Genomic DNA, 27268 nt, shown 5'->3' on the forward strand with positions numbered 1-27268 from the left:
GCTTTTTACCAGATTTATCTAACTAGCTCATTTCCATCTGTAGTCCCACAGAGGTTTGGTAAACAAATACTTTAACTCGGCTGACAGAGGTGGAGACCAGTGTAATAATGCTGAGTCATCATCTTCATCATTAGATCTTAGAAAATGAGTCATTTGCTGTTTTCAATCTCAGTCCTGCTTTTAGCTTTTCTATCTAACAAAGGCAAAAAATGACTAAAACAAAACACTCAAAAATAAGGTTTGACAGTAAAGGGAAAGACATAGGAAGATATATTTAGTGATTAAAGTTCTGCTAAGTGTGGAAATGATTTCTGGAAATGATTTCCTTAGAGTCTGGTTTTACAAAAAAATTGTATTTCCTAAAAATCTGTTAGAGCATTGTATAAAACGTTGTTGTTACATCTCAGTATTTAAATGTAAAACCAGAATAACTTCTTTCTAAACACTAAGTTATATATGGTATTAATCACTTTATGAACTGTGTCAACAATGTTTGTTTTTTTAGCTCGGGTTGACAAAGTAAAGATAAAACATCAGCTTTGAAATTTGAATTTAACTTTGTTTACCTTGAAGTGTACTGATTAAGTGAAAGAGAAAGTCAACTTTGTTATTTTCCTTTTGAAGTTCTAACGGCTGCAAACGAGAAGCTGTAGCTGAACTAAAGATGCTACACTTTCAGAATCATTTCTGTATTTTTTATTTTTTTAATACTTTATTTATAGCTTTTTTTTTACAATACAGACATACAAGATAGACAAGAACACCCAGCAGTATTACAAAAAATGATGGAAAGAAAAGCAAAAAGAGAGGCAAGGGGCACACATCTAGATGTCCAAAACTGAAAGCAAAAACTAATTCAAAAAGAGACTGCCCCTCTTTTAAAAACGGTCCTGTGTAGAAAACAAACAAAACACAAAACAAAAACAAAAACACACACATATGGGTGGGAGTCAGTCAGAATCATCAGTCAGTATGCCAAATAAGGCAGAGTTTGCACATAATATAGACATAACATAGCAGCACAGATTTAAGTTTTTATCCAACAACGTTAGGAAGGGTTTCCACACCTAATGAAACACACTTAATGAAATAACCATCAGAGTAGAATCATTTCTGTATCTGAAAGATTCTTTTGTTAACTAGATTTGTCCCTCGCGTTTCTCTCTCCTCAGATCCGATCAGAGTCCGGCGTACCAGGAGGCGGAATGACCGCTGGATTGTCTTCTGCTCCCGCCTGCGTCCGCGTCATCATCCGAGATGTGGCCGGCAAGCACTCCTGGGACTCTGCTGTCCTCTACGGGCCTCCCCCATGTTCCCCCGGCAGCCCGACACACACATTTTTCCCACACACACAATCGCCTCACAGTGCAAATATTAATTTACGTACTCCTCCAGGAGGTCGACTGAAAAGAATAGAGGTGAAGAGAGAGGACAGCGAAGAGGAGGGGTCAGAGGAGAGGGAGGCAGAGGATGGAGAAACAGGGATGGAGAGTGAAAGGGTAGAGGATGAAGAAGAAGAAGAGGAGGAGGAAAGGAATGTTAGTGAGGAGGAGAAGGGAGAGGAAAGAGGAGGTGAAGAGGAAGAGGGGGAGCAGCAGCAGCAGGAGGAGGAGGAGGAGGAGCTTAATGAGCATAGGATGGATGGTGAGGAGGAGCAAGGAGAGTCAGGCTTCCAACAGATTCTAGCTCCCCCATTGGCTAAACGGGTGTGTCGGGAGGCGGTGCCAGCGTGGGACTCGCTGGCGGATGGAGACGATGCACTGGATGAGATGCTGCAGTACCTGGGATACTCCAGCCCCGAGTGTCTACAGAGGGCAGGTACGCAGACATATGCATGCCCTCACGAGCCAAGTACGTATGGTGGGAATGTACAGATTCTACATAAACATGCAGAATATGATCTCAGTGTGTGCTTGTTAAATAGTCCCTGTGCAAAGCAAAAGCAGGCGTATCACAATCCAAAGTACTGACATCCCAGCTCCCATCAGTGGTGATCTATAAACGGATATCTGAACACAAGTGAAGGTAACAATCCCTTCTAGATCCAATTATTCAACTTTCTGGAAAACAAAAAATATGATCCATCTGCCCTCAGGGTTTCAATCAACATTTGACAGACTGAAGGTGTGGTCATCAAAAAAAAAAAGACAAACAGCTGATTTTTCCCATTTGTACAATGCTGTTATTGAAGCTTATCAGGGATTTTTCTGATGTTTTAAGATTTCTTCAGGAATTCTCAATCTCATCTCCATTCATTAAAACAAGAATACAAAAAGCTTGTTTGTGTGAAAACCTGAATTACATTTTTTTTTTTTTTTTACAGCTCCCCATCATGATGTCATTTCATCATCTGTCCTTATCTGCTTTATAATGACAGTGAATTCTGTTCAGTTGATGTATAAACCTATTCAGTGAAGCTGCCTCTTAGTGGAGACAGATTGACAGACAAACAGCAGCTGGATGAGAAAAGTCCAGTTGAATCTTGATACCTTGTAGTGCCTGATGTAGCTTACAGGTCTTTGAATGTGATTTTGCACGGCATCATGGAGCTTGAAGAGGCACGGAAGTTAATCTGAACAGTACATACATAATGTGGGACAATCACTGAGCTGTGTGCACGTCCAAGTTATGTTGTGAAAAACAGAAAAGGTAGCTTTGGTTTTTGTAAATATCCAGAGAGTTTGTTTGACCAATGTGAATGAACACAACTTATTGAATATACTGCAGTGACATGTGCGCAAGATCAGCTGAGCAAAACTTTGCTTCTTATGTCATGAGGACACGTCTTTACACCTGACCAATTAGCTCTGTAAGAGCACAGGAACCTGCATCAAATCAAAGGTGGAGACTGTTTTAGCAAGGGTCCACATGTCTGTTTTACTGTTGAAAAAGTGAGGTTGTTTGCGTCTGACTTTTTCTTCTGATTTGCCTCTGTAGGGATGCCACTCAACATCCCAGCGCCTCCTCCAGTGTGTGTTTCAGAGAAGCAAGAAAACGATGTGATCAACGCCATCCTGAAACAGAGCGCAGCAGAAAGAGAGTTTGTCCTTCATGTACGTCTTCTCCTTACTTTTTATCAGAATGAGTTAAACCTTTCAATATTTGAAATGTCCATGTTGAAATATTATGTCCTGAAGGAGTGGATACTCAGACATGTGTGGGTCACGATGCCGCACTAGTTTACTTTAACAGTTTCACTTCCACACAGTTATAATGTTTAAAACAGAGAGACGATATGCTCCGTCTCCATTTGCTGTCCGAGGCAAGTCAACGAGGTTAAACCATCTTCTTTAAGAATCGAATCACCTTGGCATTATTATTGTTTGTTTGATAATCATGTTTCCGTCTGCCTACGGACAACAACAAAAAGTACACTAAAGCTTTTAATGCACCTTACTTTGGGTCTCTAATTCTGCCTTGTTTGTCAGTAAGCCACTTCCTGTGTACCTTCTAGGTTATTTGGTTTCTTTTCTCCTTTATAGTTTATGCATGCAAGTCATTTGTGGTATGTTTCAGAGAGGTGAGGAGTTGAACATGAGGGCGGTGCAGCAGACTGAACCAGAGACTCAGACACCACAGTCAGCCTTCTACTACTGCAGACTACTGATCAACATACTGGGACTCAACTCCTGGGAGAAGAGGTGAGCCCGGCCACACACACGTACCTCTACTAAAAAAAAACACACTTTATTAGGGCTCAGCAGTTAACCAAACTTTGTAGACAGGTTCAGTCCTTTTTACAAACTTCTTTAACTGGCTTTGCTGGTCGCCCAGATTGAAGTGCTCCAGCAACTGAACTACTTAAACTACTACAACTATTAGAGTCTGAAACTCTAAATATTCATAACGTTCTCCAACTTGATACAATACATCTTGTACATCCTACATCCTCAACAACAATACCTAACAAGCTTCTAATGTTTATGAAAAAAAAAAATTCATGTCATGGTAAATAATAGAGGTGGGGAAAAAAATCTATTTAGATTTTTAAATATTATTATTATTTTAGTTTTTTTGGGTGCCAAAGTCAGCTCTTTAACTCAGTAGAATGCCGAATAGAGCAACAAGAAATTCAGCCGGTCTCAAAGATGACTGGAGTAGATCCTGAAGTTTGTACTACCGTATTGGTCCGAATATAAGACGACCCTGATTATAAGACGACCCCCGTTTTTCAACACTCACATTTAGAAAAAAAGATTTGCAGACCAGATCTTGTTTTTATAAAGAACTTTTTTTAAAGAACTTCATTTTATTTGAAAATAACAATATTAAAAACACAATTAAACACCTGTTGTATTAATAATTATAATAATAATTAACATACCGTATTTATCGGTATAGGCCTACAGCACTTTTCAAAACAAAGTGTTTCACAAGGCCGAACTATGTACAGTATGATTCAAAATTAAAATCGATTAACAATCAAACAATATTATCAACATGTTTTTAACATTTTTAAATAACAGAGGAAATACAGGCAACACTTTTAACTAAACTACCGCTAAACTAAAACTCACCAAACTTCTCCTCCGATGTCTCCTCTCTATTCCTCACACACACACTCTGCCCCGCTGTGTTCGCTCTCGCTCTCATCGCTCCCCAATATTAAAAACACATTGAATTAAACACCTGTTGTTGTAATAATGATAACAATAATAAACGTAGGCCTCTTTATCGTTATATGCTACGGCACTTTTCAAAAGGTCAAAATATGTACAGTATGATTCAAAATTAAAATCAAGCAATATTATCAACATTTTTAAATAACAGAGAAAATACAGGCCACATCTTTAACTAAACTAAAGCTCGCCAAACTTCTCCTCCGATGTCTCCTATTCCTCACACACATCCTCCGCCCCGCTGTGTTCGCTCTCACTGTCATCGCTCCCCTGCTCCTCTCAGAGCGCGACATGTGTATTGACATTTAAAGGGACAGGCGAACAATTAGAGCTGCGCTCTGAATACTAGACCCCGAATATAAGACGACCCGACTTTTTCGGACCTATTTCGATGGGGAAAAAGGCTGTCTTATATTCGGACCAATACGGTAATTCATAAATAGACTTTGAATCATGAATCCAGAATCGAAAACCGATTCTGAATCGAATTGTGCCCCCAAGAATCAATATCGAATTGAATCGTGACACACCCAAAGATTCCCAGCCCTAGTAAAGGTGCTGTAAAACACATGTATATTTTGTCGTAGTAAATGGAAAAGTAACATCTTCAAAATCTGCAGTTCTTCTAGTGTCCACTTGATGCTGGCTCCAGGAACACTGGAAGTCACAAACACACCACAGGCAAAAAAGCAATTTTTACAGGATAAATAAACATGTTTGCAGCCTGGTACAAAAAACGCAATAGGTCTGATTAGTTATCGTCATCACTGGCACACACTGTACGGGGCGTGGAGTTTTAAAAAAAAAAAACTGCTCGGTTTTGATTTTTTAGCTGACATGATTGATAGGCGGAGGCGGGTGCGATGTAACCGTTCGTCAGGAGGCTTAACTTTTTTCACTTTTTACCTTCATGAGGACATTCTTCATTTAGCTTTTATTTTCACGTCAATTTATATTTATCGTTGTAATGATCTGTATTTTATTTATTTATTTTACCTTTATTTTACCAGGCAGAATTGCTTGAGATCAAATGACCTCTTTTTCAAGCAAGGCCTATCAAAATGGTATTTACCATTGTGTGAGTCTTTAATATAGTAGATATGATCCTCGTTAGCATTAAAGATGTATTGAGAAAAACTGATATTTAACAGATATCATGATTTAGCATCTGATGTAACGTCATTAGTTATCATCATTATGAACCAACGTGGAGCTACACTGTATCACAACAAAAGGGCTTACTTAATGGAACAGCTGCAGTGACCAAATGAAAAATTTTATAACATTAGGAAATTGTAACACATTTTCAACAGATATATTATGAAAGAGACAATGAGAAAAATGGAATCAATATCAGTGTAAGGTCTGTAACGTCTACCAATTGATGAGTGTGATACATTATATGTGTTGCTTTTGTTAGCTAGTTACAGTATTTTGTGTTCTTTGACTTAATTTCTGTAAAGCTTGGGCCTTGGATAAGAAATAGGGATAAGACTGGATAGGCATTTGTTTAAACTTCATCCTACAGCCTTTTGGAACATGAACTAGTGAAGAAAAATCCAGCCACTACAGAAAGTATGCTCTGATTAATTTACCAAAAACCCTTTCATTTCCCTTCAACGCTGAACTAAAGCGTTCCATTGGCAAAATTATAAAATGTCCCCGTACCACTGAATAATAGATGGAGGTCTGGACTTAATCCGTTGAAATAAAATGCATCTTCTCATTAATAGAAGAAGCTGGTTTAGAAGTCTTTCCTGGACACTTGTACTGTGTAAGGAGGCCTCTCATCGGAAAGATTTAATAGAAACAAACCAGGATTTATTTGTATTTACATACCAAAAATTAAGTTATAATGTGTATTTGTATTTTTACTTTTAAAATATGTTTGAAAATTAAATTAAATTCAAAAAGGATAACGTGATAATGCCTGAGTAAGAACAAATTAAGGGCCATGTTTTTTTTTTGAAGGTCTCATAGTACATGTGTGGGAAAGCCTTTGTTATTTTTTTTTTCTCCTCTAGAACAAACCAAATGGCTCTTCAATACAAATGACTCAAACATTTCTAATTCAGAAAAGTATTTTGTGTTAATTAGACGCCACAGTTCCTCATTCAGATTGCACAGCATTTCATCTTCTCACTGACTCTGGGCTGAAACGCACAATGTCAACGCATCACTTTAAATGTGTCTGGCCGGCTAATGGACACTCATCACTCTTTATACTTTATCCAGGGAATTACAGAGTGTGCATTCAGCCTGCACAATAGACTTCTTAACACACTGTGTGCACCGTGTGTGTGTGTGTGTGTGTGTGTGTGTGTGTGTGTGTGTGTGTGTGTGTGTGTGTGTGTGTGTGTGTGTGTGTGTGTGTGTGTGTGTGTGTGTGTGTGTGTGTGTGTGTGTGTGTGTGTGTGTGTGTGTGTGTGTGTGTGTGTGTGTGTGTGTGTGTGTGTGTGTGTGTGTGTGTGTGTGTGTGTGTGTGTGTGTGTGTGTGTGTGTGTGTGTGTGTAGAAGAGAGTGTGATAATGAGGATAGTACTCTATTGATCAAACTCAACCCATTTGGAGTTAGAATAAAAGGCAGTAGTTGAAGAAGAGAATGACGGCGGTGAGAGAAGTGGCATATCAGGAAAAAAAAACATGATGAATGGGGCCACATGAGTGAGAATAAAAAAAACAAAAATTTAAAAATGTACCAAAATAAGTGAGTGAATATGAAGAGAATGAGAAAATAAGGCTAATGATACTTAGATGTTGGTAAAGAAAAAAAAAAAGATAGACAAATGAGAGTGTCTTTATGTCTCTCCAGGTATTCATATGGGACATTACAGACACTTAGATACTGACAGTCACCTGTGTGTGTGTCTCCTTTTATGCTTTTTTTCCTATAATCCAGGGTGTAAATGGAGTCTTTGAGAGCCAAGAATGAGGCCATTACCAAGTATCAGTTTAATAAAGAGCAAATTGCGGTCCCTCTCCCTCTCTTTATCTCCTGCTCTTTCACTCTTTTTTTTTTTTTTCCCCCCATCTCTCAAAGAGTGAAAAGAATGACGCGTCATTATCCGTCCACTCCAAGCCTCACCGCTCAAGTCGTGGTTTTTAAATCAGCGGCATTGAGGTCGGTGGCTGGTCGCCAGGACATTTAGAACAGTCCCTAGACTTGGTAGTTGGTATAAAAGGCTTTTTGTTAATAAGAAATATCAGGTTTTTTCTTTGTTTGTGTTTGCAGCCTGACACTGGTGATGACACTAGAGATGTTGGTATACTTGCTGACTTAAAGCACAGTCAGAGTACACAGTGATCTATATCACATACACACACAACTTTTTATTTTACATTTTTTAAAATATTTAAACAGATAATCTGACATAAACCATTATTTGGGGGGCCTAATTTAATTTAACATTATTTGTATGCCTAATTCCAAAATAGACTTTGAATCCATGGATCAATGGATCTAGATCCGTTTTGATTCGAAAATAGATTCTGAATCTAATTGTGACCCCAAGAATCGAAATCAAATTAAATTGTGAGACACCCAAAGATTCCCAGCCCTAGGGGTCGCCCAACTGGGGCACTGACTTATGCAGGGGTGGCTGGAAGTGTGATGTGCACACAAACACACACAAATAAATATCAAATATTTAACCTTTCTAACCTCATCAATAATATCTACTTAACACAAGATAATGGCAACATTAGCTTCATTTTCTGATGACACAAAAAGAGGATGTATGTTCAAAGTCACAATTTAAAGTACTTAAAAATGTATATGCAAAGTCCTTCACACCATCTACCATAAAACGCTTTGGTCCCGACACATTGCCAGTTAGCGTGCATTACTCTCCTATGCCCCTGTCTTATTGAAATGGTTCTGCAAAGGTTTGATTTACAATTTAAAGTCAAATTACATCAAATAAATTAGGCTACATTGATATAACTACCAGCAGCCTTGTGCAAAAAAAACACCTAACAGTTGGGTTTAACATTAGTCCCGCCTCTAACAGGGCAAATAGCCAATTACAGTTTAGGATTTTTGGGGTGGCACCTGGGGTGTCCAATCAGATTTCTTGGGGTCCATGCCACCCATTGCCACCCATCTGGCCACGCCCCTGTTAGGGGGGACAAAGATTCCTGGTGAAAACATTACACATGAAAAGAAACTGTATAGAGAAAACATAAGAAAAAGATGAACAGAGAAGAGTCTGTAAAGAGATCTGAGAAAGAGGACAGGGAAGGCAGAGCCTAGGGAATAGCCTGTTAGGGCTCACCCCTGTGGGATCTGACTGTATGCCCTAAACCCCCCTACTTCCTCATTTCATGAGGGAAGGCAAGGAAAACAGGATTTTGTTTTTCTTTTCCAAAGACTTGATCGTCATACATGATGTCAGTTTAAATGCAGCATTCCCATGAGGAGTTTCTTGTCGTCTGTGAAGGGGACATTCTTTACATCTAGCACGCTGGTGGTTTCAACACACCCTGTATTTTCAGGCGTCTCAGGAGCAACTGTAGGGGAATATTTCAAAATTGGCACTAACATCCACTTGGACTCTGATAAGACTGGGGGGGGGGGGGGGGGTACAACTCAAAACTTGTCTATGTGAAGTCTAACCTGTGCATCTACCTCTGTCTTATAGGAGTAACTTTCATTTGTTGAGGAAGAACGAGAAGTTGCTGAGAGAGCTGAAGAACCTGGACTCACGGCAGTGGTGAGAAAATATAAAAAGTCTCTTTTGTTCCTCACTTCATTCCTCTTTTTCTATCTTTTCATTCAGCTTTCATTGAGTTTTCTACTTTTCAGCATTCTTTCTTTCAGTCTCTCGTTTTGTTCCGACCATTGCGTTGATGCTAACTGGTTTCCTTCATTCTCTTCCAGCCGTGAGACTCATAAGATCGCTGTGTTTTATGTGGCTGAGGGTCAAGAGGACAAACACTCCATACTTACCAACACAGCGGGCAGCCAGTCTTATGAAGACTTTGTGTCTGGACTCGGCTGGGAGGTACGAATCGTTTTATTCACGTCATTTTAAACGATCTGACATTAAAATTGATCATTTTTCTTCATATGTCAACAGAAAACAAAAAGACCTTGAATTCTGATAACCAACTGATCATTTTTTCACTTTCATATCATCAATCGTTTTAATGATTTGTATTTGCATGATGAAGACAGCTGTTTTGTTGGTCCAGCAATTAAAATAAAATGTAGATATTTCATACATGTTTGATGATATGGAGAAGAACTCAACACAAGAAGATGACAAAGGGTTAACTTGGAGTAAGGCCATGATGGCTTCCCGCTGAAAGAAATCGTGTTGAGCATTTCCAAAAGCTTTAATATTCATGAGTCATTCAGAACTCATTTTATGAAGGTTTTAAACATTTATTTTGGACTTAATGTTTAGACCAGTGCTTCTAAAACTTTCTCTGTCATTCCCCCTATTGTAGGGAGAAACACCCAAACAAAATGGTGACTACAAGGGCCAAGTTTTACTTTATTCATTTATGGAGATCGTGAACATTAATTTGGCTGTGAGGGGTCTGTGCAAACACATGAATAGGCAAGGCAAGTTTATTTCTATAGCACATTTCAACAACAAGGCAATTCAAAGTGCTTCACACAAGACAAAAGCGTCATGACAGGAAGAAAAGAAAAGAAAAGAAACATTAAAATAGAACATTAAAAAAATCACTGAAATGATTAAATCTGAAAATATGTACAAATAAAAATAATTAAAATGAAATTAATTTAAATTTAAAAAATAAATATAAAAGTAAAGAAATTAGAAGAGTTAAAAAATACGTTAATAATAATTAAAGTGCAGAGTAAAAGTTTAAAATCTTATTACAATACAAAGCAATTATTTACACTTTCTATCTCTATCTCAAGTATTTGAGAGATGTAAAAAAGATAACTAGGGGCGCCTGTGGTCTAGGGGTTAGTTCTTGCGTCCCATGTATGGAGGCTTCAGTCCTTCAAGCGAGCAGCCTTGGTTCAAATCTTTCCGCACTCTAAAAAAAAAAAAAGAAGTAAATAAAGCTCAAAAATATATCTGTCGATTAATTTTATTCATGGTCTCAACACAGCAGTGTGTTTATTTATTGAGTTAATACATACTAATACTTCTTGTGTGTGTGCGTGTGGTTCACCTCAGGTTGACCTCACCACTCACTGTGGCTTCATGGGAGGTCTTCAGAGGAATCGCAGCACAGGCCAGACTACACCTTACTATGCCAACTCCACCACCGAGGTCATCTACCACGTCTCCACCCGCATGCCCCACGACCAGGACCACAACCTCACCAAGAAGGTAAAACCCACTGCCAACCAGAGTCTGTCGTCTCTCAACCAGAAGGTCGGGGGTTTGAACCCCAGCTCCTGCAGTACCATGTCGAGGCGTAGCCAGCGTGTGAATGTGGTATGAAGGGATTAGCTATTACTGATGGACATTTTACAAAGCAGACTATCTGTGTGTGAATATGGTGTGAATGTGTAGGTGTGACCTGCAGCTTTGAGTAGTCAGAAGACTAGAAAAGCGCTACAAGCTCAAGTCCATTGACATTCCACCATTATGAAGGACCATTTGACCATTTCGTCATGATGGCGTCCATTCTATCATTAGTGGTAGAGTCAGTCAACTCAACCACTCTCCAGTCTCTCAACCGGAAGGTCAGGGGTTCGATCCCTGGCTCCTGAAGCCACATGTCTGGTATGTCCTTTGGCAAGACATTTAACCCCAAGTTGCTCCTAGTGCTTCATCTGCGGCATGTGAATGATTATGAATGGGATTGGTTAATACTGATGAACACTATACATAGAAACCTCTACCATCAGTGTGTGAATGTGTAGGTGTGACCTGCGGTGTAAAAGCGCTTTGAGTAGTCAGAAGACTAGAAAAAGCGCTGTACATATAGACCTCATAGGCCTACTTGCCTGTTTGTTTCTTGGGAAATCTAACAAATCACATACAAACAACACAGTCACAATTTATGTATGTGAAGTGGGAGAGAGTAATGAATACTTTTAAACATCGTCGGTTTTGCTCTAATGTCACTTGTTTTATTCGATCAGTGGCGGTAGGCAATAAGAAAAAAAGAGAAACAAATCCCTTGACTCCATCCTTTCCATTTTTCTGTCTTGCCTTGAATGACATTAAAAAAGGAGCAGAGGTCGCTACACACACACACACACACACACACACACACACACACAGACACCAATGATTCTCCGTAACAATAATGTCCATGTTTGTGCACGGTGTGGGCTCATATCAGTGTCTAGGCAGACAGGTTTATTGTCTGTATGTGTATATGTGTGTTTCATTTAGTGTGTGCGTGTGTGTGCACACCTGTCAACCCCCAGGCACTAGCGCCCTGCACATGGCCATTATGTCCCTTTAATCAGATCATACTTCCTGCTTCTCGGCCTATCACGTCGCTGCAGGCTCCTGATTGGATTATCAGCGCCTGGTCCGACACCATCCGTCTCCGTGATCAGCTGATGGCCCCATCAAACACGCATACTCACATTCACACACACACACGACACACACTTTCTCTCTCATGCCCGTGAACACTAAACTAAACCTGCTTAACTTGACATAAACACACATCCACAAAGGGCTTTATTAACATCCGTCTGCACAAATAACCACAACTATAACAGAAACACACACACACACACACAAACACATGCACATTAGAGAGCACACACACAGGCTTCCAACAGTTTGACAAATGTGTCCACAAAGAGGTTAAACTGACAGACATACACATGTCCATACTGGCAGGCATTTATCATCCATCCTCCTGTCACACACACACACACACACACACACACACACACTCACACACTCCAGTGGGATTTAGTCTGTTTCAGGGCATTTGTCCAGTTCTCACTCTTTTCTGTGTATTGTACTCCTCTCATACAACATCTGCTTGAAACATGATTACATGGATTAAAGCTGAAATACACTCACTGTGTTTTATCAGGATCAGATGTGACATCATTCTTATCCTCATCATTGAATATTTCTGTTGTTGTTTGGATGCATGTCAGACAATAAGAGTCCACTTTGCGTAATTCTTTGCACCTTATTGTTCTGATTCTTAAAAGTCTTAAACCTTAGGTCATAATTCAAACTCGCTGTGTTGATCGCAGCCCTGTGAGATTTGTGTCTTAAGGACGCCAACAACAAAGGAAAGAGCCTCCTAAAGATTTATTTGAACAAGAACTTGATCTTAATTTCTTCAAATGTTATATATAACGTATCATCTTAATGTCAAGATAATGTCTGGTCCTATAAAGCAGTATCTCTCAATTTTCTCTTCATTTCAAATAGTTTTACTGACTAGTAATTCTGGTGGCAACCAACAATGGTGATTTTTTTTTTCCTCCAAAGCCTCCCTCTGGAACCAATGGGTCACTCAGGCTTCATCCATTGATATTTACAGTCTATGATTTGAACCCCGGCCACCCGCTTGGAGGGCAGCTTTCTAGATGGAAAAAATATTTTCTAGATGGAAAAAGATCACAACGTCGAGCGATGTGTAGCGACTGATGTTCCACATAAACAAATGTTTTTCTTAAGTAAAATCTTACAGAGGACAAAGCACAACTGGTTATTGTTACGACACATTTAGAGGAAAGTGTCTGTAATGTGTTTGTCTCAGGGCCAAGGCCAAGAGCGCCAGACTTCTAAAGGCGGAGAAGTCCAGAGACTTGTGTGAGTGTGTTTGTGTGTTTGTGTGAGTGCATTTCAGCAGGCATCAAGGTTAATGACAGAGCTGTCACCAAGCCTGACTGTAGCCCACTGAGTGCACATGACACACACACACACACACACACACACACACACACACACACACACACACACACACACACACACACACACACAAACAGCATCACACTTGATCCCATCTGTCTTCCAGCCCATACTCCATCTCTCCACAGCTTCACTCTGTCTTCGTGTCCTCTCACCGTCTTCACACACTCACTCCATCACTCCAGGGCCACCTACACCTACACAAACACACAAAGTCAAAAAGCCCCGGGGTTTATGATGGATATAGGCCATCTAGCCTTCTGTCTGCTTGTGTGATTGGCTGTGTTGGCATTGACTTCGTTTGTGTTGTTCATGCTACAAGAAAGACAAATGTCAGTCTCTTTTCTGTTCCCTTCTTCTTCCAGCTGAGACACCTGGGGAACGACGAGGTCCACATCGTTTGGTCAGAACATTCCAGAGACTACCGCCGCGGGATCATCCCCACTGAGTTTGGAGACGTGTTGATCGTCATCTACCCCATGAAGAACCACATGTACTCCATCCACATACTCAAAAAACCTGAGGTACAAAACCAGCTTAGGCTTCTGGAAAATAAAATCAAAAGCTGTCACTGTTAGAAATAAAATATATAGTACTTTTCTATTTATTTATTTTGACGTTATACTTTTGGGCGTTTTTTGTCTTTATTAGATAGGACAGCTCAAGGGAGGTCGGAACCCATGGCCATTTCGATGAGGAATATAGCATCAATACATGAGCAGTGTGACATAACCGCTAGAGCAGCCTTTCCCAAACTTAAGACTGCCGGGCCCATTTTGAAATACAAAAGTACGCTGGGGCCCGTTATAAAATAAAGATGATGACTACAGCTATCACTTTCAGTTAAGGTAAATTATTGACATGACAAAATGATATTATGGCAGGAGAGACACAGAAGTTTACTAAACATGCTGTCCATGAATAGTCATGACAAGCCTTACTAATCACTTAAAGGGTTCACTCATGGTTAATCATCATTATTGTGATATTTATTTTATTTTTAAACTTGGTGGAGGGCTTGTCGCGGCCCACCTGCAGTACCAACACGGCCCACACTTTGGGAAGCACTGCGCTAGGCCATTGGAGTCCAGAAGTACTTTCATTTGAGTTGCTTATGGTGTATAACCTATTCAGTATGTAGCCGCGTTTAGAGCAGTAGTGATGCAGGTTGGTCTTCTACAAATGTCATGAGCTGGGTCAGGTTGATCCAATCCAGTTTTTCTTTGAAGGAAAAGGAGAAAAGCAAGAATAAAAATGATATGTCCAAATGTGGATCATTCTGATTAAACATTTTGAACAACTGAGCTCTGAATATGAACTTAGGTCTGAGGAAAACTGTGCACATGCTAAGTATTATGGGACATGGTTTTAAGTTTCCAACCAGACTGTAGCCTTATTCATTGAGATGGACAAACAATCCTTAAGAGCGTCTTGCCTTGAGTCGTGATGCTCTGGTTAATGTTCCAGTCTAAAACACTCGGACATTAATACCACAGCACTGATAGCATAATCCCATTTCAGAGGAGAACTAACACAATAAAATGCTGTTTTTTCTCTATGAGATAGATACCAAAGCACTAATAACATAACCTCGTTCTGTTTCATTCATTCTACAAGAAAAATATTGAGTTATGATAAATCCTAAAACAAGTTAGATGAGATATTCTCTGTGTTCAGTCACAGAGCGCAGGACTCGGAGTCCTGGTCTCCAAATAAATTCAATTAAAGCCTGACATTATTCTCTTTGGTGGATTCCACAAGCAAAGTATGGAATCAAATCAGAAAACCATTGTCTGAATCAAATACTGTATGGTTATAAAAAAACTGTGGTTTTAGTCGGTGGTTGCGTCAGACTTTTGTTGTCCTGTATGTGGACGGACGAGGTCGTACAATCCTCAACCTATCTGGTATAACCCTTCATATTAGACATTTGATGATAGTCAGACTTTGAAAATTAAAAAGTGTTACAAACAGTACATTTTATGTACAGAAGAACATTCTTAGATTTCTTAAGCACATGAAGTATTTAAATGTGCTGGTTGATGATTGATTTCTTTATTTTGAACATGTTACAAAAATAAGAAAAGCATTGTGAATAACCGTCAAGTGAGACTTCCAGAGGGCAGTAGATTCACTATGAACTATAGAAAAGAGCGGTGTTACATTACATTTAAAACCACTGACTGACTGCATGTCTTTGTGTCTGTAGGTGCCATTCTTTGGTCCTCTGTTTGACGGGGCCGTTGTGGACATGAAGATTTTGCCAACCATGGTCCGAGCCACAGCTATCAACGCTAGTCGGGCGCTCAAATCCCTCATTCCCCTGTACCAAAACTTGTATCCTTTGAAAACCGTGTTCAGAATTTACTCAAGCGTGATGAGGAGCCAAAGGTAGGTCACAAAAGTCCTCTTCTTTATATCGCCTTTGTTCCTGCAGTGTATAAACTCCTCATGGTCAACTCTTTGAGAAAACTTTTTTTTTTTAGGTTATCTCGAGGTTCTTAAAGGATCTGTGACAGATATTGATACTATTGTGTGGGCTGAAGATATCAATGCACCTGAATGTGCGAGTAAGAATGCTGGTTATAACCTGCTCAGGTGTTAAGAATGGCAAATCAATGTCTAGTGGCTTTCAGAGTATAAGTGCTGCTGTGATAGAGCTGTATTTAGTTGGCTCTGAAGTGCAATACATCGTGTGTGTGTGTGTGTGTGTGTGTGTGTGTGTGTGTGTGTGTGTGTGTGTGTGTGTGTGTGTGTGTGTGTGTGTGTGTGTGTGTGTGTGTGTGTGTGTGTGTGTGTGTGTGTGTGTGTGTGTGTGTGTGTGTGTGTGTGTGGTGTGTGTGGTGTGTGTGTGGGTGTGTGGGGTGTGTGTGTGTGTGGTGTGTGTGTGTGTGTGTGTGTTCATCCGCGTGCATGCGTGAAAGAAAGAGAAACAGACAGACAGGTGTGCATACAGTCTGTCTGCCTCATCCGATGCGATGGTAGTTTGGTTGGAACAAGCCGAGAGGTCGATACATATCGATGACTCTCCTCTCCGACGCTGTGACTAAACTAGGGGCCTCGCTCTCTGCTCTCACGCACAGATACTGACATGTGCACACTTCTACACATTCTTCACCCGCACAAACATAGAGAGAAGATCGCCTGTCTCTGTCAGTTACATGGAGACGAGCTCCTCAGAGGGACAGTTAGTGCAGATACATCCACACAGACATGCAGATTCATGCAGATTTTGTGTACACACACAAATGCAAAATTGTGAGAAGAAAATGGTTCTGTTGGGTCAAACTATGCTCCTCACTAATCATTGTAAAATCTTCTTACCAGCACTATTACAACTTCCTGAATGATATCGTCTTTGAGTCTTCCTGCTGTCATTCAGCCTTTTAACACTACACAAACCTCAGGGTGGGCTGCTTTGATGTGAAAGCAAACGGCTCAATTTTCATCACGACTTTATGTAGACTTTTCCCAAGAAGTGTCGGAGTTAGCGTATTTGTGTACACATGCAGATAGATGGATATATAGATAGATAGATGGATATATAGGAACTCCCTCAGGAAATTCAGATTCCAGCAGCAGGCAACACCAAAGGATAGAACAGCACACAGATACAAAAAAAAAAAAAAAAAAAAACACAACTTATATACAAATAATATACTGTACACAGTAGCAGCAATAGACATGTCTAAATAAAATATACCGGTACAGATTTATAATAAAATAATAAAATAGCAGCAGCAATAAGAAAAAGGTAGCAGCAGTTGTGTTGTTTTTTATTTGTCCTTTGTGTTTATAAAAAGATAATTAACAATAAATAATGAATAATGCAAGCTGTTAGGATTGTGTTGTGGTCACTTCAGGCCTATTTCTCCCCCCTCCTCCCTGAAAGTGCAGGTCATACTCTTGGGACCACTGTGAGCGAGTGTGCTGTGGTGATGGCGTTCATACCACACACACCTGTTCCAAGCTTGCCAGGGCCGAGGAAGTGTTTGAACACAAACCGGAGCACTGGACAAACAAACTGGACTTTAGGGGTGGGGTGTGTTTGGGCTACTGTAAGGATAGCCTAGTGGAAGTGCGCTCTACAAAATGAGATTCTAACCTTATTATTATTGTTGATTTAAAGCTGCTTATCATATCTTTTTAGCAATTGTTTCCTGGCTGTCTCAACCACCTCTCTGCTGTGTGCCTCTTCTTGAGAGCAAGCTCAAAAATCATAGCAAACACTGAGCCACTTCAGGAAGATTAAAGGGGCCTTTTTGGGAACAAACAAAGTTACTCTGATTAGTTTAATGGTGCCTTGTTGACATTTTAGCTCTGTTAGAAGAAGAACTCTCGAGTTACTATGAACTACACGGTGCTTAGGGAAGCAGGGAAAGATCTGAAATTACTCAAGTCAGAGTGAAAGATGTGTTTTCTTTCCAAAACACATTTCATGTTTCCTTTGAGATCTTAGTAAACAAGTGCTTATTCCCAGAATGATGCCGAGGGACAATTAGGGGACAACCTGCTCGACCTCCTGAGCCACAGTTGTCCATGTAAATCTTCAATCCACTAATGTCACATGATCTTTACTCTTGTCTTTAACCCTTTAACTCCCTTCTTCCTGTCATCCCTCCTCTGCTCTCTCTCTCTCTTCTTGTCCCTCGCCCCTCTCTCCTGTCTCTCTTTCCTCTCTACTTCATCTTTACGTTCTCTTCCAGTCCTCTCCACCTCTCTTCACCTCTCTTTGAATAGCTAATATGAGTGTTGGAGGAGATACTGTGCAAAACAGATGGAAGGAGCTCAAGGAGAAGTGGAGGGAAAGGGAGAGGTTGAAGAAGCCATTTTGCATTGCCACGTTCACTCAGCATGACAGAGACTTACAAGACTCGATGTGAGGCTGCAGCTCATAGCTAACCCCCCCCTCGACCCCCCTTGTGTGTGTGTGTGTGTGTGTGTGTGTGCATGTGCACCTTCTTGCACGTACTGATGATGTCGTTGTATCATTTGTGTGTGACTCCAGGGATCTTGGTTTTGTGTGCAGATGTGTCGACAACTTCACATTGTTTGTGCATTTTCCCACACTGTTGTGATGCTATATGTTCAAATATGTATGTATCTCTGCATGTAGATCTCAATCTCGAGGTGTTTGTGTGTGTCTGTGAGTGTCCTGGTGCGTATTGATTGGTGGTAGCAGCAGGTCGATGCCTCTGACAGGCTGAATTACAGTAATCAGTCATTATTGACTCCCCATCTTGGTGCTACACACACCTCTCTCTTCTTCTGTCTCCCCACCTCTCTCACTCCTTTCTTTCTCTTTCTCCATCTTCTGTCTCTCCAATTCTTCATCTCCGTCTGAACATCTGTTTGCGTCTTGTTGCCCTTTAATTTCTCTCCTGCTGTTTTGTATCACTCAGTCCCCCTGAGCATCTTTTCTCTGTCTCCATCTCTTCTTCTGTTCCTGTATTTTCTCTCTCGACTCTCTATAACTTCCTTATCAGAGTGCGTCTGTTTTTGGTCCCCTGGTCTGTTTTTGCTCTTTTTCAAATTTCTTTACTTATCAGTCTTCATTCAGTTTTGGTTGTTCTTTGTTGTCCTTAGCAAAGAGAAACTCCGGCATCATGATGCACTCACGACCCTTTAAGAATAATCACAACTAAAGAGAGTTGATGGATGTGTAGGAAAACAAAAAGAGATAAGAAGACACAATAGAGTGCAATACCATTTCAAAAGTAAAAAGAGCCTCCTGTTTTTACTCCTTCTGTTTTTGTGTCAGAGAACCAGGACCAATGAATACAAGTTTTGCAAAGAAAACAAAACTTTCCTCAGAAAAGTCGTGAGAGGCAATGATCTTTGTCTTAGCCAAGTGGCAACCTTCTCCTTGAAGCCAATGTGGAAGTGCAAAAAAAAAAAAAAACTGCAGTTATTTTTGTCCACTTGAGGCCGGCTGAAAAAGCAAAGGAATCCTCATTAGGTCCAATGTTACAGCAGATATAAACATTTTACAGCCTGTTTTAAAAAAACAGGCTTTGTCGGAATAATTTCTTTATTGGTAACAACTATCAGGTGTTTGTTTTAGAACTGAGCATGTTGTGGTGATTACGTTTTATTGTATTTAGTGGCATGTTGAGTTAACTTTTACAAGACGGCAAAAGATTGATTGACAGTCAGGTTGACACAGATTTTGAGATATAGTTCTTTGGTCTTTGTGATGCTTCTTCAGAAACCAATGGGGGTGCATCACTAAGTCTATGACCGCCTGACTAACTTTGGAGACAATTGGCCGAGCAGTTGATGACAAGATGTTGGAAATAGGTTTTCAAAAAAATGTATTGCACAGATGTGACACTTTTGGAGCTGCAGATCTCACACAGAGAGTTAAGAGATAAAAATGAAGAAATCATTTTGACTCTGTAATCCTTTTTTTCTGTTATTATCTTGAAAACAGTGTCACTGGAGGTCAATGAGTGCCCTTATATGTTACTGAGTAGTAGACAGAATTTGCAACTTATCTGCCTGTTTTGGTGTCTTGATTTTTGCTTAATGGACACTTACTGTAAAAAAAAAATAGTTGTCGCTACGCCCATTAAATGCAATTACAGGTAAGCCCATTAGTCATCTAAACATTATAAGAGAATTAGAAATAGTAGTACTAGCACATGTGTAAAGGTGGCAAAAAAAAATGTAATTTCAAATTGCCTTGTAATCTGTATTACATCTTCTTATTTTTTAAATATTTGAGATCTGGAGCTTCTTTATTTGAAAAGTTCAGAAGTATTTAAAGGTAGTGCAGGGGCAGCAACACAGGTGGAGGTTTTACAGATACATTTAATGCAAAACCATTTACCACTTGTTATCAATTATGAACAAACATCTCAACCATGCGTCCGTTCTTCTATAAGATGAACTTGAAGTGCTGCAAGAAGCTTTCTGTGTTTCTGATCCTGAGTGCTACTTTGTCACATTAAGTGTCTTCTCACAGCTAATAGGAATAGAGGATGCAAGAAGGGAAGCAGCGCTGTGTGTGTGTGTGTGTGTGTGTGTGTGTGTGTGTGTGTGTGTGTGTGTGTGTGTGTGTGTGTGTGTGTGTGTGTGTGTGTGTGTGTGTGTGTGTGTGTGTGTGTGTGTGTGTGTGTGTGTGTGTGTGTGTGTGTGTGTGTGTGTGTGTGTGTGTGTGTGTGTGTGTGTGTGTGTGTGTGTGTGTGTGTGTGTGTGTGTGTGTGTGTGTGTGTGTGTGTGTTAACTGGCATTTTTCTCTTCTTTCTTTTCCTGTCTCTCTTTCTCTCTGTCTCCTGGCCCTCGGGGCGGTCCATCTGCCTTTTCTCTCTCTCTGATCTTTCATTCACCATGACTAGAGCCATCCAACAACACACACACACACACATACAGAGTGCCAGGCTGCTGGGGCAGCTGTGTGTAAGCACAGCTCTATCTCACATATCAGCTCACTGCAGCAAGAAAAGCAATCCAAGACTCCCCAACACACACACACACACACTGACTGTCCCTCTCCATATAGCCTTATCCACACATGTCACAATAATGTGTAACACACATTCACACTGCCTTTAAACTTCTGTGATGACTCGAACACACCTCAGTAAATCTATGATCACTGTAGAGAAAGTAGATTTGTCCTGTAGTCGTTCAGTCGGTGGAATCAGTCGCTCTGATCTCATAGATTTGACCATCAGAGCTCCTGGACCTCAGGATGAGTTTGGGTCATATATCTAAATAAGAAAAGTCAGTTCCATATTTGTACCTGATGAAGGGGGCTCGTTAAGAGGAAATGCTCTAACTGGACCGATCTGATTTATCCGTTCACCAGAGAATAACATAAAGGCAATCATTTGTTTTCATAAAAATATCAACTTAAGCTCATAGAGCTACTTTCTCTGTCTTGCTCAATATCTTGTGTGCGTGCATGCGTGCGTGCGTGTGTGCATGCGTGCGTTTGACCTTACAAAAAAATGAAACGGAGATTTGTGTGTTCATGTGCTAATTAGGAGCATCACTGAAAGGAAATCCAAAAGATTTTCTTACTACAGGAAACATTTTACATGAACACCTGCAATTTACCCTAAAAATGGCACTAGGTTTATTTTGTATAGATGTTCAAAGCACAGTTCATATTCAGAATTTGAGTGTAATGCTGCATTGGGTCTCAGTGTTTCTTTCCTTGTAAACATGAGTATCCTTAAAAACAACTCTTTGGAGGGATTGTTTTTTTGGGAGCTCACCAAGTCTTCACAGAGATACACATCTTGATCTCAAGTTTTTTTTAAGTCGTGCCAACAACTGGACCGGACAGCAACTCTGTCCGAGATCCTACCAGCCTGCTCGACTATCTGATAACACTGAGGGAGAGAGAGAGAGAGAGAGAGAGAGAGAGAGAGAGAGTGTGTTTGAGAGGTAGAGTGTGTTTGAGAGGTATCTGTATGTGATATGTTTTAGTGTGTACATGTTAATTAGTGTGTGTGTGTGTGTGTGTGTGTGTGTGTGTGTGTGTGTGTGTGTGTGTGTGTGTGTGTGTGTGTGTGTGTGTGTGTGTGTGTGTGTGTGTGTGTGTGTGTGTGTGTGTGTGTGTGTGTGTGTGTGTGTGTGTGTGTGTGTGTGTGTGTGTGTGTGTGTGTGTGTGTGTGTGTGTGTGTGTGTGTGTGTGTGTGTGTGTGTGTATGTGTAACTGCAAACTGTGGCCATCCTCCATCTGCTCCTGGGTGATTGTTGTTCAGGGGAACAATGTTGGAGGGACGCTAAGCCGTAGCACACACAAGTTCCAGCGCGTGTGTGTGAATGTATGTTTGTGTGCTTACATTTTCAAATGTATACCATCACTGCGTTTACCCCTTGTGTATCTCCTGGTGTTTATGTTGTGCTTGTGTATATGTTTCACTCTCAGGATTAGAGCTATTCAGTGGTGTGTGTGTGTGGTGTGTGTGGTGTGTGTGTGTGTGTGTGTGTGTGTGTGTGTGTGTGTAGGGGGATATCCCCTCTAGTAGTTGATTGGCAGAGATAGCTGCACTGAGGCTGGGGTCAGCATATGGCTCACTGTGATAGCGATGCTGTGTTTGCGCGTGTGTGTTCTCTGTGCGTGTGTGTGTGTGTGTCGCTGCCTTTTTCCTCGCTTTCACACCGTGTTCCCAGTGAAATGATGGCAGCTCTGGGCATGTAGCGCTATTATCCCCCATATCCACACTCACACACACACACACACTCACACACACACACACACACACACACACACACAGACAGACACATACAGACACACAAACTCACCCTCACCAAGAGCAGCCAAACGCCTAGCGGCCTGCCCGGCTTCTCTCTGCCAGCTCCCACAATAGAGCCTATTGTCCCGGCGAGGCCACAATCTGCTGTGTGTGACAAGGAGTGTGTGTTCCTCGCCGCGGTATGAAAGGTGAGGGCAAAACCTTTACAATTTGAAGACATTTTGTTATTGCTGAAGCTGAAATGGGGTCATGTTATCCTTAACCTCCCCGGAGCTCTGCTCCACCAAGAAGCCCTTGGTTTGACATGAAAGGAAACCCCATTGGTGCCCGTGTGCAGGTTGCATCCTCCTGTGTTGGATAAATGTTTGCAATAAACACATTATGCACAAAACTCCTGAAAAAATGACCACCAAAATGTTTCACACCGACTTTATCTGTACACTTTGAATGCAGCAGGTTAAAGTCAGAAAAAACTTCAAGGTGATGACACCAGTGAGCGACCAGTGCGATTGACGTGCATGTAACAAAGCAGCTTCAGACACCTGTCAATCAATCAATCAAACTTTATTGTATAGCACTTTTCATACAACAAAAGTATCCCAAAGTGCTTTACATCAACATAAATCAAACAGCAATAACATGACTCCCTCCCCCACCCCTATCCCACAATCCAAAAACTAAGGTAAAAATAACTAGATAAGAACAGGTACTGAGGAAACACTATCATTTATTCTAAGTGAGGAAACACAGGAGGATGAAATGTAAGAAAACTAGATGAAATGAGATTCAGTTCAAAGCTCTACTAAAAAGGTAGGTCTTGAGTTTTCTTTTAAAAATGTTTAATGCTCACCAGTTTGTTCTTTGATCGTGCCCTTGCCTCCTGAGACCCCTCCCCAACACCGTCTTACCGTAAATATTTAGCTTTGAGGGAAAAGTGTGAATAAAACCTCTGGAAATTTTCTTGGACAGGCTGTCCTGAAATGCTCTTGAGAATATTTAGGCATGCATGTGTATAAAACAGATGCTGATGTATCTAAATCTAGTTTAAAAACCTCCTGATATTTCATTGAAAAATATGTATTTTCTTAAGAATATAGGAAACACATACAGAGTCTGAATAAAGACTCTGTTTTTTGTCAGAAATGGATCAAAACAAACAAATGTTTCCTGAGCTGTTTCTTACAGAAAACACAACGATCTGCTCGCGTCTTCATGAGCAAACAGAGCAACATGTAGATGGGTGTTTGATACATTCAGGATTAGGTTAAGGGTCTGTAAAGAGATGAATATAAAGCTGTGTGTGAACGCACACAGAGGTGGCAGGTGATTGTGCCTAATTGTTTCCCATCGGGTAGATAGAGGAAATGAAAAGAAAAGGGGGAGGAGGAGGAGGAGGGGTCACATCTAATCTCTTTCACTTCTCCTCTGGGGAAACGATCGCGTTGCGTGAGAGATACTTTGACCATATCAGTCCGCTTCCAATGCACATTTAAATCCCACAATCACTGACACCTTAGAGCAGTGGTTCTCAACTGGTGGGTTGAGACCCAAAGTTGGGTCGCGGAGCAATTATCAGTGGGTTGTGAATGTGTGCCTGGAAAAACGCTTCTGTAAAAAGGTCTGTGAAGGGTTTTTAAACATGTTTGCATGGTTCAGTTTCTTGCTTCAGTGACGTGTTTTGTACTGACTGAGGTCCAAACTCCACAATTTGTCATTCAAATGAATCTGATTGGTCGAAAGAGATCTGAAATTTGGGTCGCGGTTTTTCACTGGGGAGTGTGTGTGTGTGTGTGTGTGTGTGTGTGTGTGTGTGTGTGTGTGTGTGTGTGTGTGTGTGTGTGTGTGTGTGTGTGTGTGTGTGTGTGTGTGTGTGTGTGTGTGTGTGTGTGTGTGTGTGTGTGTGTGTGTGTGTGTGTGTGTGTTGTGTGTGTGTGTGTTGTGTGTGTGTGTGTGTGTGTGTGTGTGTGTGTGTGTGTGTGTGTGTGTGTGTGTGTGTGTGTGTGTGTGAGCACACGTATGCGCCTTGTCGCAGAGAGCTGTGCAGACACATGAGTTGTAGCGATCAGCGGCTTGATCAGATCTCGTCGGAGCAGACCCCCCTCTGACTCGTAAACAAGCTAATCTTTGGCGGGTGTGTGAGTGTATACATGTCTGTGGGTGTAAAGTGTGCGCCTGCACTTTGTGGCGGGGTGTGTTGAATGTTGAAAGAGTTTTTCTGTGACAAGGTGTTTAAAATTCAGGGTGGGCTTTCACAGATGACCAAGACCACGACACAGTGCCGCACAGCACGCTGTGAAACCCAAAGAGCGGCCTGAAGATTGGCTTTAAAGACACAGAAAGAAAGAAAAGTGCTCACTGACGAGGGATGGGGATGTTCAGCAATACGATGATGGATAGATAAATGGTTAAAAAAAAATAAAAAATGATTAGAGGATCCCAGAATTTACTCTCAAACTAAAGAGTCCTATGTTATAAGGCAAGGCAAGTTTATTTATGTAGCACATTTCAACAACAAGGCAATTCACACAAGACATCAAAACATCATGACAGAGGAAAGAAAAGAAACATTAAAATAGAACATTTAAAAATCACTGAAATTATTAAATCTGGAAATATGTTCAAATAAAAATAATTCAAATGAAATTAATTGAAATAAATAAAGTAAAAATATAAAAAGAGTTAAAAATTACAGAGCAGAGTTAAAATTTAAAATCTTATTAAAGCTGTTTAATGAAAGGCAGCTGTAAACAGGTGTGTCTTCAACCTGCATTTAAAAGAGCTTCAAAAAAAGAGTTTCAGCAGACCTGCAGTTTTCTGGTTATAATGAAGTTGATCTGCTGTTCTGTCCCTACTTTTCATGGTACCAGTTAGTGCATATCATCTAGTAGGGCTGTCCTACATCAATACAAGCCTACCCATCCTCCATCAGCTCAACATAAAGATTCATTCATTTCAAGTGAAAAACTCTTAAACTATAAAAAGTTAGTGGTTTGAACATGTGATGGATATGTTACCACTGAATGTACACTATCGCACCTCTTCGGTCAGGACTGCTTCCTCCAATCACAAACGGGCTCTCTGGGCAGACCAGTATCTTTATTTTTTGCAATCTGTGCCTTTCTCTTTGGACAGTTCTTTGGAGTTTACATATCAATCCTCTTGTGTTCTTTCTTTTGTTTTGTTATACTGGTACTGGGTGCTTTTTTTTATAGTGATTCAGCATCCAGCAGCTGTAAACATTAGTGTGTGGGTGCTTCAGCCAGATGTTCACAGATGTTGTTGGATACTGTGGATCACTGTGCCTTGAGATTTGTCACAGGTTGTAGACGCCTTACTCATCACTGAGAGTGGTAACACAAAATCCAATTGGCCATTCCTGAAGGTACGCAGGAGTATACTGTGCCCCACTATGCCTTGTAGCTCCTGCGATGTTTTTTTAATTGTCTGTTCCTCATGTCGGCTGTGAGCTTGGGAAAACAGCTTTACATTTTTTGCTGCCTACTCTGCATGGAACATTCTCCAGAATGACTCGAGACTGGCAGACATCATCTCGCTTGAAGACTTAAATGACAAAAAAAAACACAAGATTATTTTGTAGTTTAATTTTTACTTCTGCTGGTAGTGTTATTAGAAAATGTCATGAATGGGAGACTGAAAGAACGCTGAACAAACAAAGCACCAAGGATGAAAGGATTTATTTTTTTCATGTCTTCTTTCATATCTATACTAATGGTTCATATAACATGTCCACATATAAGATGTATGTGTGAGTGTAAAATGAATATTGTCTAAGTGTTGTTACAGCCTGCAGATAGGAACGGGATGTGTCTCCTTAATCAGAGAATTATTATGGCCCATGTGACACTAACACCCATGTTCTGTGTGTGTGTCCGTTAAATAATGCTTGTAATAGCGCTTCAGCTTTAGGGCTGCCCTGTGGTTACAGGGAGGATTGTGTGTGTGTGATGTGTGTGTGTGTGTGTGTGTGTGTGTGTGTGTGTACTTACACACATCAAAGAGTGAAATACAGGGGTGACAAGGGGCCAATTAATGTATCACGTCTGTTTCTCTCCATGGTCTGTGTTTCTGCATTGGGTTAAAGAGCAAGGTGTGTGTGTGTGTGTGTGTGTGTGTGTGTGTGTGTGTGTGTGTGTGTGTGTGTGTGTGTGTGTGTGTGTGTGTGTGTGTGTGTGTGTGTGTGTGTGTGTGTGTGTGTGTGTGTGTGTGTGTGTGTGTGTGTGTGTGTGTGTGTGTGTGTGTGTGTGTGTGTGTGTGTGTGTGTGTGTGTGTGTGTGTGTGTGTGTGTGTGTGTGTGTGTGTGTGTGTGTGTGTGTGTGTGTGTGTGTGTGTGTGTGTGTGTGTGTGTGTGTGTGTGTGTGTGTGTGTGTGTGTGTGTGTGTGTGTGTGTGTGTGTGTGTGTGTGTGTGTGTGTGTGTGTGTGTGTGTGTGTGTGTGTGTGTGTGTGTGTGTGTGTGTGTGTGTGTGTGTGTGTGTGTGTGTGTGTGTGTGTGTGTGTGTGTGTGTGTGTGTGTGTGTGTGTGTGTTCGTGTTCCCGTGCACATTGGTGCCTAACAATAAGAAGTGCATTAGACCCACCAATCTCTGTCCTC

The 27268-nt window shown here is 40.8% G+C and overlaps 1 protein-coding gene across 5 annotated transcripts in view; it reads left to right on the plus strand.

The window, feature by feature from the left end:
* Positions 1-27268, plus strand: part of ralgapa1 (Ral GTPase activating protein catalytic subunit alpha 1) — an 85940-nt gene that overhangs the window by 42961 nt on the left and 15711 nt on the right. For 3 of the 5 annotated variants that reach the window (XM_061062843.1, XM_061062844.1, XM_061062848.1), the window contains exons 36-43: positions 1173-1818; positions 2938-3053; positions 3517-3641; positions 9259-9330; positions 9498-9621; positions 10777-10932; positions 13812-13970; positions 15656-15783. In XM_061062843.1, the coding sequence (XP_060918826.1) occupies positions 1173-1818; positions 2938-3053; positions 3517-3641; positions 9259-9330; positions 9498-9621; positions 10777-10932; positions 13812-13970; positions 15656-15783 (1526 nt within the window). Of the gene's footprint in view, positions 1-1172; positions 1852-2937; positions 3054-3516; positions 3642-9258; positions 9331-9497; positions 9622-10776; positions 10933-13811; positions 13971-15655; positions 15784-27268 lie in introns of all 5 variants that reach the window. The other 2 variants (XM_061062846.1, XM_061062845.1) reach the window with 1 other exon arrangement.

The sequence above is a fragment of the Labrus mixtus genome, chromosome 18, assembly GCF_963584025.1.
Source record: "Labrus mixtus chromosome 18, fLabMix1.1, whole genome shotgun sequence".
NCBI lineage: Eukaryota > Metazoa > Chordata > Actinopteri > Labriformes > Labridae > Labrus > Labrus mixtus.